Here is a 12,114-nt window from a genome sequence, read left to right on the forward strand (position 1 = left end):
TCATTGCTGCCTCTCAAAGTACATAAATATACTTTTTGGGTTTTTTGAATGAACCATTTGAGAATAAGTTGCAGACATCATGACTCTTTACCCCTTACTAATTCAGGATGTTTCTCCTTGGAACAATGACATAATAATAAAACTACAATATAATTATCAAAGTCAAGAAACTTAACGCTGAAATAATCCTATATGCACAAGCCGATAATGTCTCAGTAGTGGTTTTTACAATGTTTTCAGTCCAGAAGACAATCCAAGACTCTGCAAGGAATGTGGTTGTTATGCTGGGTTAGGCTCCTTTAATGTGGAACAGGTCCTCATTCTTGTCTTTCATGATACTGATAATTTTTGAAAAGCACAGGCTCATTGTTTTGTGGAAGTTTTCTCAATTTAGGCTTATCCAGTGCCTCCCCATGATCTGAGTTAGGTAAATCTTTAGGCAGAAATACTACACAAGTGACATTATGTCCTTGTCAAGGCCCCACACTGGGGAGAAGGTGATGGCCGTTCGTCAAATTGGTTTGTGGCTCTCTTTGTCAAGGTGGTGTCCGCCAGGTTTCTCCACTAGAGAGCTATCTGTTATTAGTAGGTAATCTGTATTGAGATACTTTCAAACCTGTAAATACTGTGTCCTTATCAAACCTTCATCCATCAGTTTTAATGCATCCATTGATGATTCTTGCCTGAATCAGTTATTACTATGACTATGATTGCAAAGTCATGATTTTTCAAACTTCTGTATTTATTCATTGGCATTCTACTTTAAGGAAGTTTTCCCTTCCTCATTATTTATTTTTTCATTTATCTATTTAAAATCAGTATAGGGGCACCTGATGGCTCAGTCAGTTAAGCGGCTGATTTCAGCTCAGGTCATGATCTCATAGTTCGTGGGTTTGAGCCCAATGTCAGGCTCTGTGCTGACAGCTTAAGAGCCTGGAACCTGCCTCAGATTCTGTGTCTCCCTCTCTCTCTGCCCCTACCACTCCCTCTCTCTCCTCAAAAAATAAATATTAATTAAATATTTTAAAATTTTTTAATAAAATAAAATAAAATCAGTATAGACTCGTGGATTCTTTTTTGTTTGTTTGTTTTTTAGACTTGTGGATTCTTTAATAAATTTTCAGTTGATTGTTAACATCTATTATCCATGCCTTCTATAAATGATAGACTTCTGCATTTGTGGATGGCTCAACCTAATTGCAAGCAGATCTCTTTTTTGATGTGGACTTGAACATTTAATCTACACCCCACTATTTACAAAGGCAAACAGGGAATATGAAATTTCATGGGGATTTTTGATTGAACACATAGGTTATCAAAGTGTTTTTGAGCAGCTGTGCAAAATGCGATACCCTGAGAGAACCTAAGGGAGCAGGCCCTTCTAAAGAAAGGAAGGAAAGGGGTTTTGCAGAAAGCTATGAGAAGGTACAGAAGACTGGCACAGGCATGTTTTCAGACGGGACACAGAGAAAGGAGGATGGGGCAGAACAAAGTGGGGTGGGGGAGGGGCAGGGAGATGCAATGGACTTGCAGAAGAGCAAAAAGGTCAGGGCACTAAGGTTTGGAAAGGTAAGTAAAGTAGCAACATGCGTTGAGAGTTCTGTGAATTGGTTTTGGGTAAGAAAACTGAGAGGCAAGGAATGACAGATTCACAAATTCCCTATGAAATATTAATCATTTCATTATTTATGAGAAAAGTCACAGAGAATTTACATTCATTTTCCCAAGGTCGCAGAGCTAGTAAGAGGCAAAGCCAAGATTCATATACAAATCTATCTGACTTCAAAGCCGTACTACTAGAAGGAGAACATTTATAGAAAGAATGGAGGTAGAACTAGGGCTCACAGTATAAGGCCCAGTAGATTCCAATATGCCAATTATAACACTTAATTAAGCCTGGCCCACAGTAAGTCTCAATAAGTGCCCCAACCATGCACTCAAGAGTAAAACAGTAGTAACCCCCAGCGCACTTAAATATTGCCAAAGGTTTCAAACCTTATGTTATACTCCTGCATGACTCAGTGTCCCCCACCCCCCCAAACCCTGTCTTTTAAAAAAATCAGCTTTACAAAACTGAGCTGTTAGGACCTCAATCAAGATAAAAAGCTTCTGCACTGCAAAGGAAACAATCAACAAAACTAAAAGGCAACTGACAGAATGGGAAGAGATATTTGCAAATGACTAATTGGATAAAGAGTCAGTATCCAAAATCTATAAAGAACTTACTAAACTCCACACCCAAAAAACAAATAATCCAGTGAAGAAATGGGCAGAAGACTTAAATAGATACTTTTCCGAAGAAGACATCCAGATGACCAACAGACACATGAAAAGATGCTCAATGTCACTGATCATCAGGGAAATACAAATGAAAGCTACACTGAGATACCACCTCACACCAGTCAGAGTGGCTAAAATGAACAAATCAGGAGAAATAGGAACCCTCTTGCACTGTTGGTGGGAATGCAAAGTCGTGCAGCCACTCCAGAAAACAATGTGGAGTTTCCTCAAAAAATTAAAAATAGAACTTCCCTACAACCCAGTAATAGCACTACTAGGAACTTATCCAAGGGATACAGGAGTGCTAATGCAAAGGAGCACAAGTACCCCAATGTTTATAGCAGTGTTTTCAACAATAGCCAAATCATGGAGAGAGCCTAAATGTCTATCCACTGATGAATGGATAAAGATATGATTTATATGTACAATGGAAAACTACTTGGCATTGAGAAAGAATGAAATTATGCCATTTGCAGCAATGTGGATGGAAGGTATTATGCTGAGTGAAATAAGTCAGAGAAGGACAGATATCAGATGTTTTCACTCATATGTGGACCTTGAAAAACTTAACAGAAGGCCATGGGGAAAGGGAAGGGGAAAAAATAGATAACAAACAGAGAGGGAGGGAGGCAAACCACAAGAGACTCTTAAATACAGAGAACAAACTGAAGGTGGACAGGGGTGAGGGGTGGAATGGGTGATGGGCATTAAGGAGGGCACTTGTTGGGATGAACACTGGGTGTTGTATATAAGCCAATTTGACAATAACTTATGCTAAAAAAATAAAAAATCAGCTTATTGAGATACCATTTTCATACATAAGAGTATGATTTAATGAGTTTTGACATTGTAGACTCATTTAACCACAAATCATAACTATAGACCTTTCTACCACTCCAGAAAGTTCCCTGTGCAGCCCTCTGTGGAGTTGATATTCTTCAGCCCCTGGCTGCTTTTTGTTGGTATACTATTGCCTTTTCTAGAATTTCATATAAATGAAATCATATAATATGGTATGCAGTCTTGTGGTGGCTTCTTTCACTTAGGATAATGTTTTTAAAATTCTTCCATGTTGTATTAGCAATTTGCTCCTTTCTGTTGCTAAGTAGTGTTCCACTACATGGATGTACCACAATTGTTTTGACCCATTCATCAGTTCAAGATCATCTGGATGGCTTCCAACTTGTAACAATTATAAATAATGCTGCCATAAACAGTCACATATAAATCTTTATGTGCATATGTTTTCATTTCTCTTAAATAGCTAAGAATAGAACTGCTAGGCTGTAGGATAAGTATTTGTTGAATAATGTAAGAACTGCCAAACTATTTTCCAAAGTGCATCATTTCTCATTCCCACAACAAAAGGGTTCCAGATGTTGCACTAGAACAAAACTCAGTATTTTCAGTCTTTGTAATGTAGCCTTTCTAATGGATATTTAGTATTATCTCAGTGTTTTGGCTTGTTTCTTAATGTTCATTTTTTTTTTTTATTTTTGAGAAAAAGAGGGAGGTGGAGGGAAAGGGCAGAGAGAGGGAGACAGAGAATCCAAAACAGGCTCTGTGTTAATTCAGGCGGGGCCCAAACCCATGAACCATGAGATCATGACCTGAGCCAAAGTCAGAGTTTAACTGACTGAGCAACCTAGGCTCAACTCAACATTCACTGAGCTTTTAATCTGTATTTCCCTAGTGTCTAATGATATTGAGCATCCTTTTATATACTTAGTTGCCATCTGTGAATCTTCTTTGATGAAGTCTCTATTCAAATATTTTGCCCATTTTTATTGGGTTTTTGTCTTTTGGGGTTATCCTGTTGAAATATTAGAATGCTTTATCACATATATGTTTTACAAGTATTTTACCCTAGTCTATGGCTTGCTTTTTGGTATTCTTTTAAAGAACAAATGTTTTAAATTTTAATAAAGTCCAATTATCAATTTTTTAAATGTCTTATGCTTTTGGTATCTAAGAAATCTATCTAACATAGGGTTACAAAGATTTTTCTCCTTTATTTACTTCTAGATGTTTTGTTGTTTAATTCTTATATTTGGGTCTATAGCCCATTTGGAGTTAATTTTTGTATATCATGCAAAGTTTCATGTTTTTCCATTTGCATATCCATTTCTTCCCACACCATTTGTTGAAAAGACTCTCCTTTCCTCCACTGACTTACCTTGTTAAAAATAAGTGGCTGGTTTACTCACAGACTCTCTTTTCTGTTCAAGTGATCTACATGTCTGTCTTTGCATCAATATCTCCCTGTCTGATGTCTTCTACTGATATGTCTGATACTCTATCTTATGGTAAGTCTTGAAATCAGATAGTTTACATCCTCAAACTTTGTTCTTTCTCAAAATTGTTTTATCTATTCTAGGTCCTTTGTATTTCCATATGAAATTTAGAATCAGTTTACCAATTTCTAAAAATTACCAAGTTGTATTTTTATTGGAATTACACTGAATCTATATGTCAGTTTAGGAAGGACTGACATCTTAACCATAATGAGTTTTACAATTTATGAGTATGGTTTATCTCACCATTTGTTTTCCTTAACCTCTTTTATTTTCCACAGTACGAGGATATAAATCTTATATATATTCATTCATTTTGCACAGATTCATTTAACACTAATTACTTCATATTTTTATGTTATCGTAGTGGTATGTTTTGATAATTTAAATTTCTTATTCTCATTGCTACTCTATAGAAATAGTTTGGCACAGAAACAGACACTCAGATCAATGGAGCAGAATAGAGAACCCAGAAATGGACCCACAAATGTATGGCCAACTAATCTTTGACAAAGCAGGAAAGAACATCCAATGGAATAAAGACAGTCTCTTCAACAAATGGTGCTGGGAAAACTGGACAACAACATGCAGAAAAATGAACCTGGACCACTTTCTGACACTATACACAAAAACAAATGCAAAATGGATGAAAAACCTAAAGCTAAGACAGGAAGCCATCAAAATCCTAGAGGAGAAAACAGGCAAAAAACCCTCTTTGACCTAGGCCATAGCAACTTCTTACTTAACATGTCTCTGGAGGCAAGGGAAACAAAAGTAAAAATGAACTATGGGGATCTCATCAAGATAAAAAGCTTCTGCATGATCTGGAAAGCTAAAAGGCAACTGACAGAATGGGAGAAGATATCTTCCATTTGCAAATGACATATCAGATAAAGGGTTAGCATCCAAAATCTATGAAGAACTAATCAAACTCAATACCCAAAAAACAAATAATCCAATAAAGAAATGGGCAAAAGACATGAATAGACAATTTTCCAAAGAATACATCCAGATGGCTAACAGACACATGAAAAAATACTCAATATCACTCATCATCACAGAAATAAAAACCAAAACCACAGTGAGACACCACCTCATACCCGTCAGAATGTCTAAAATAAACAACTCAGGCAACAACAGATGTTGGCAAGGGTGCAGAGAATTGGATCTCTCTTGCACTGCTGGTGGGATTGCAAACTGGTGCAGCCGCTCTGGAAAACAGTATGGAGGTTCCTCAAAAAATTAAAAATGGAACTACCTTATGACCCAGCAATTGCACTACCGGGTATTTATCCAAGGGATACAGGAGTACTGTTTAGAGGGGCACATGCACCCCAATATTTACAGCAGCACTATCGACAATAGCCAAAGTATGGGAAAAGCCCACATGCCCATCAACGGATAAATGGATAAAGATGTGGCATGTTTGTGTGTGTGTGTGTATACAAACACACAAGGAAGGAGTATTACTCAGCAATCAAAAAGAATGCAATCTTGCCATTTGCAACTACATGGATGGAACTAGAAATTATCCAGTCAGAGAAAGACAAATATCATATGACCTCACTCATATGAGGACTTTAAGATACAAAATAGATGAATATAAGGGAAGGGAAGCAAAAATAATATAAAAATAAGGAGGGGGATAAAACATAAGAGACTCTTAAATACAGAGAACAAACTGAGGGTTGATGGAGGGGTTGTGGGTTGGGGGGATGGGTTAAATAGCTAAGGGACATTAGGGAGGACACTTGTTGGGATGCGGCTGGGTGCTTATACAGAGGATGAACCACTGGACTCTACTCCTGAAATCATTATCGTACTAAATGCTAACTAACTTGGATGTAAGTTTTTTTAAAAGTACAATTGATTTTTTTAATGTTTATTTATTTTTGAGAGAGAGAGAAAGCACGAGTGGGGAGGGGCAGAGAGAGAGGGAGACACAGAATCTGAAGGTGGCTCCAGGCTCTGAGCCGTCAGCACAGACCCTGATGGCAGAGCTTGAACCCATGAACCGTGAGATCATAGCCTGAGCCGCTCAGGCTCCCCACAGTTGACTTTTTATATTGAGCTTGTATCCTGATACCTTGCTAAATCTACTTTCTTGCTATATTTCTTAGAATTTCCTACATAGGTGATTGTGCCATCTGCTAAGAAAGAATTTACTTCTTTCCAATCTGCATGCCTTTTCTTTTCTTTTTCTGGTCTTATTGCACTGGTGGCAATCCAGTATGATGCTGAATAGAAGTAATGAGTGTAGACATCCTTGAATTGTTTCCAATATCAAGGGGAAAGCATTAGTCTTTCTCATTAAGTATGATGTTAACTATAGAGTTTTCATTAATGCCCTTTGTCAAGAAGATCAAGTTATACCTTCTATTCCAAATTTGCTGAATTTCTATTATAAATTGATGCAGAATTTTGTCAAATGCTTCTGTTCCTACTAAAATATCATAAGGTTTTTTTAAAAGTTAACTACACTGATTTTCAAGTGTTAATTAGTTTTAAATGTGATTAGTTTTATTTATCTTTTCTTAAATGTGATTAGTTTTAATGTTAAACTAATCTTGCATTCTTGGGATAAACCCTATGGATCATGAGACACACACAGTTTACTAAAATTTTTTAAGGTCTTTGAAGAGTATTGATCTGTTTTGTTTGCTTTTTTCTTGAATTGTCATTGTCAGGTTTTGGTATCACATTTTGCTGGCCCTAAAAACGATTTGGAAAGTGTTTCCTTGACTCTTCTATTTTCTGAAAGAATTTGGATAGAATTAGTATTATTTCTTACTTAAACATTTGCTAGAATTCTCAACGAAGCTATCTAGCTTAGAGTTTTCTTTGCAGGGAAACTACTTTTACTGCAGGAACAACTTACCTTTGCAGTCTCTACCAAAACAGTGTAGTTCTAAGAATGAAAGGAAATCAAGTTCTGAAAATCACTGTTACCTAAATATTGCTTCCAACACACACCATTCTACTAGACTCTGTTTCCCTGGCTTTTTTTTTTTTATAATAGGAAGCAATTTAAATTGTTTCAATCATCTTTTCGGCTATAAGAACAATGCTTTTTACACTTTCTTAAAGATCTTGTCTTCAGCTAAATACCCCACTAGCCAACAGGGATATATATAACTGATTTCTGTCAGTGTTGCTAGGATGTTTCCCCTCAGCCCTGTGCCTTTGCTTTCATCAGGCTACAAGTTGAAGGTGAGAGAGGCACAGGAACATGACTTAAATATCCATGAAGTATTTTTATTTCCTTAAATTTTTGGGAAAAATATTATAAGCTTGTTACAATAAGCTTAAGCAATAATATAAAAGTCACATAAAGGAAAGACTGCCTCCATTATTTGTAAATAAGAAAACCAAATATCAACACTACCGCATTGCTGTGCTATAAACTAAGGGAGGGCAAAAAGCCTCTCTCTCTCCATTGTTTCCGTCAGGAAGGACAGATATAAACAATTGCAAAGCGTCTAGCTTGGCCCCTGACACATTTTGGGCACTCAGAAAACATTTATGGGAGGAAGGAAAGTGTTGAGTTCACACCTGCATTACTCTGACTCCCTGGCAAGTTTAATACTGACCGTAAACAAGGGGAAATGTCATTCTCCTTAAAGCCGTTCGCTGTCTCATGAGCTCACTCTCTTCCTTCCTCCTTCTGTGTCTTTGTTCCTTGAGGCTTTCTTTCCCTATGAATCTGTCTCATCTATAAGAACTCCCTTCTTCAGGGTGGCTTTCTTCAAACTCTTTTTTAGCATCCAACAGCATTTATAAATTCGGCCACACGACTTAGCATTTAACCCGCAGTGAATTTTACCCCCTTACTAGCACCCATCACTGTCCCGGGCCTATGCGAGCAGTCGTGCACACCAAGGCTCTTTACAAAGGCCTCAAGACTCGTCATGAAAACTCTAGGGTGTTACGGAACAACAAACTGGGAAAAACTGGAAAATGACCCTGAAAGCTATTTCAGAATGATTTCTCAAGAGAGACTCTAAATTGTTTTAAATACATTTGTTAGATGGACACATGACTAGGTATTACCCTGCCTGAAGGTGGAAGTTAACAGACTTTTTCTTTGGTGTTTTCTATGTCTATGGGTCCATATATGTATTTTGCCAAGTCAGATCTTTGGAGCTTCAGAGAAAATGGAAAGAAAATGTTTTGTCCCTATATTTAGTTTGAAAATAATGTCTGAATAGCTCTCCCCACTTTCTCCATCCATTTTAATGGAGAAATGGCGAATTCAAGAACTAAAACAGAGAATATACAAGAGGCGCCCAGAGCACCTTATAATATCCGAAAGTAAAGCACCCGAAAGACAAAACAACAGGCTACGTCAAGGACACAGGAGCCAACTTGAGCAGCAAAGTAATGCAGTACTGGGTTACAGCCCTAAGAATAAATTTGAAAAAATTTTCAAAAGACCCATGAGTTCATAGAGATATAGTTATGTGATGAATGGGGGGGGGGGGGAGGAAACAAATTTCCCAATAATTCCAAATAATATTCTACCCTACCCCTTACATGTGGACTATCCTTAGTGACTTGCTTCCAAAGGGTGCAGTATGAAAAGAGGGAGGAAGGTAACTTTATACAAGGAGACACCTGGCAAAGATGGCCTCAGCCAAGTCATTGAGATTAACACGATCAGTGGCAAGTCACACTGACAGTATGTGCCCTTGATATGACGTGATGAGAGAATGATACTTCACCTCTGTGGTCGTGCTCCCGAAAACCATAACCACAGCCTAACTGTACGCAAAACAGACCAGGCCCCGCTGAGGTATATTCTACAGAATGTCTGACCAGCCCTCAAAACTGTCAGGGTCATCAGAAACAAACACTATCCAAGAAACTGTCACAGCTACAAGAGTCTAAGGAAATGACAACTAAATGTAATAGGTATCCTGGCGGAGATCCTGGGACAGAAAAAGGACATTAAGTACAGCTCGTAAAATCAAATCAAGTATGGAGTTCGGCTGATTATCAATACTAATTCATTCATTATGATAGATGTACCACAATACCAGATGTTACCAGGAATTACCAGAACTGGACATGGGGCATGTGGAAACCTCCATACTATCCTTTTACCTAAAATCTTCTCCATTAAAAAGTATACTTAAATATTGTTAAAATACAGTTTGGGCAACAGGTGACTACATGCTTATCTCCACAACTCTGCTTTTAATTACAGGGTGCTGGCGACAGTTTTGTGGGGGCTCTGGCCTTCTACCTGGCTTACTACCCCAGTCTGTCCTTGGAAGAAATGCTCAGGAGAGCCAATTTCATCGCAGCAGTCAGCGTCCAGGCTGCAGGAACACAGTCATCTTATCCATACAAGAAAGACCTGCCACTTGATCTGTTTTGATTGCTACTAACCCTAAAATAAACGTACTTGGAAATAAAATGTACTTGGGGAAGGGGGCGGCCACTCATAGCTAGCAGCTTACTATAAAATATCCTCTTCTCTGCAAACATGTTCATTTATGAAGTCATACTTAAGATTTCATTAGTTTAATTTTGTTCTAATGTTTATTTTTGGGAGAGAGACCGAGCACGAGCCGGGGAGGGGCAGAGAGGGAGACACAGAATCTGAAGCAGGCTCCGGGCTCCACGAAGGGTCAGCACAGTCGGTATACGAAGTCCTATGTGATCTGTATCCTGCACCCCTCTCCCTTCCTATGCCATCTCTTCCCATTCTCCCCTCTGTGTTCATTTCACACTGGCCTCCTCGCCCAACTCAAACTACTTCAGGACCTTCGCACTTCCTGTACCCTCTGCCTAGAACACTCTTTCCCCACAAGTGGTGCCTGACTCCCTCACGTGGGCAAGTGTTACTATCAGAGGCCTCGCTGAGACACCCTTTACCCAACACCAACTACTCCCTCTCTCTCTCCCCCTGCTCATTATTGTGCATGTCAGTTATTACCCACCTGTTTGTTCATTTGTCTCTCCAGAACTTAAGCTCCAGAGCAGAGAATATTAAATAAGGGAAGAGGGGAAAGAATTGGACCTCAAGCAGTTCCTAAGAGGGATATTCAGTGTTAAGCTTCTGTTTTGCAAGAGAAGCCAGAAGTCTGGATGTTTATTGAAATCTTTTCAAAGTCTAAGTATCAGCAATTGATTTTTTAGAAATGTAAATGGGGGGGGGATGCCTGGGTGCCTCAGTTGGTTAAACCTCCCATGTCGATTTCGATATCAGCTTTAGTCATGGTCACACGGTTTGTGGTTTGTGAGTTCGAGCCCCACATCAGGCTCTGTACTGTGTGGAGCCTACTTGGGATTCTCTCTCCCCTCCCCTCTCTCTTTGCCCCTATCCTGCTTGCTCTCTCAAAAGAAAGAAACTTTAAAAAAAAAAAGAAAGAAATAGAGAAAACATATACTATTTTTAAAAAGTAAACACAGGGACACCTGGGTGGCTTAGTCATTAAGCATCTGACTTCAGCTCACGTCATGATCTCACGATTTGTGAGTCTGAGTTCCACCTCCGGTCAACTTGAGCCCTGCTTGGGGTGAGCATGAGCCCTGCTTCTGGTGACTGCTGCTTCTCTCTCTCTCTCCATCTCTCCTGGGATTCTCTCTCTCTCTCTCTCTCTCTCTCTGCCCCTCACTCACTTGCGCCCCCTCTCTCAAAAAAAATAAAAAATGTAAACACCACCTGTGGGACACATTCAGCTCACATGCTGAATAGACAAGTCATCTGTTAAGCCAGATTTTATGTTGCTTTTGGGTTAAAAAAAAAAAGTGATTCATACATGTCAGAGACCCTTTACATCAGGCTTAGCTAGGATCAGGTGAAGGATTTTTCTTGTAACCCAAAATCACTATGTATAGTTTCAACATACAAATAGCCAAGATCTCCCCTATTATTGATTTGAACAAAGCCTTAACAAAAGATGCCAGAAAATAGCTTATTGACTTTAATGCCACAAGCCGCTAAGCCTCAACAACTGTCTACATTTAATTCCATTTTCAGAAAGTTACTCTGGCACGTCCTCCACAGACTGAGCTGCGGGGAGGGAACACCTGCTATTTTGGAACAGCACGGCTTCATGCCGCTGGGGGCCATGGTGGGCACGCTGGCATTCTCCTATGTAAGTGCTGTAAATGGGGCAGGATATGACCCAGCAGAGCTCAAAATAAAAGGTGATTCTTGTGTTCAGTCAGAAATTTGATACATATAAGCGAAAACTAAATCTGTAGAGAAGAATGCAGATTTCAACTCAGATTTCCTACTGAAAATCTGTAGGAAACAATTGCTTGAGTGAGAAAGCAGACGGCTCTGAGTAGGGCGGGAGTCCTTACGCCAACGTCAGGGATGATCAGTGGAATTTCCAAGCTGGTCCGCTGAGGGGTACCATGCCCCAGAAGCCCTGGCCATGGCTCTGTGGAATACACTCTAGCTTTTCTTACTAAAAAAAATCAAAATAAGTAGGTTTTTTAAAAAAGGAAATCTAGAAGATAAGGGAGTCCAAAGCATTCCTAGAAACTCCTAAATACTAAATACTGTTTCAGTGACCGGTGTTTG

General features: G+C 38.9%; 1 protein-coding gene across 7 annotated transcripts in view; it reads left to right on the forward strand.

The window, feature by feature from the left end:
- Positions 1-10,083, forward strand: part of RBKS (ribokinase) — an 86,410-nt gene extending 76,327 nt beyond the window's left edge. For 6 of the 7 annotated variants that reach the window (XM_029938042.1, XM_029938045.1, XM_029938040.1 and 3 more), the window contains one exon: positions 9,781-10,083. In XM_029938042.1, the coding sequence (XP_029793902.1) occupies positions 9,781-9,954 (174 nt within the window). In that variant the 3' untranslated portion in view covers positions 9,955-10,083. Of the gene's footprint in view, positions 1-4,508; positions 4,588-9,780 lie in introns of those variants that run through there. The other variant, XM_029938044.1, reaches the window with a different exon arrangement.
- The last annotated feature ends 2,031 nt before the right edge of the window (positions 10,084-12,114 follow it).

Source organism: Suricata suricatta, chromosome 4 (genome assembly GCF_006229205.1).
Source record: "Suricata suricatta isolate VVHF042 chromosome 4, meerkat_22Aug2017_6uvM2_HiC, whole genome shotgun sequence".
Lineage (NCBI taxonomy): Eukaryota > Metazoa > Chordata > Mammalia > Carnivora > Herpestidae > Suricata > Suricata suricatta.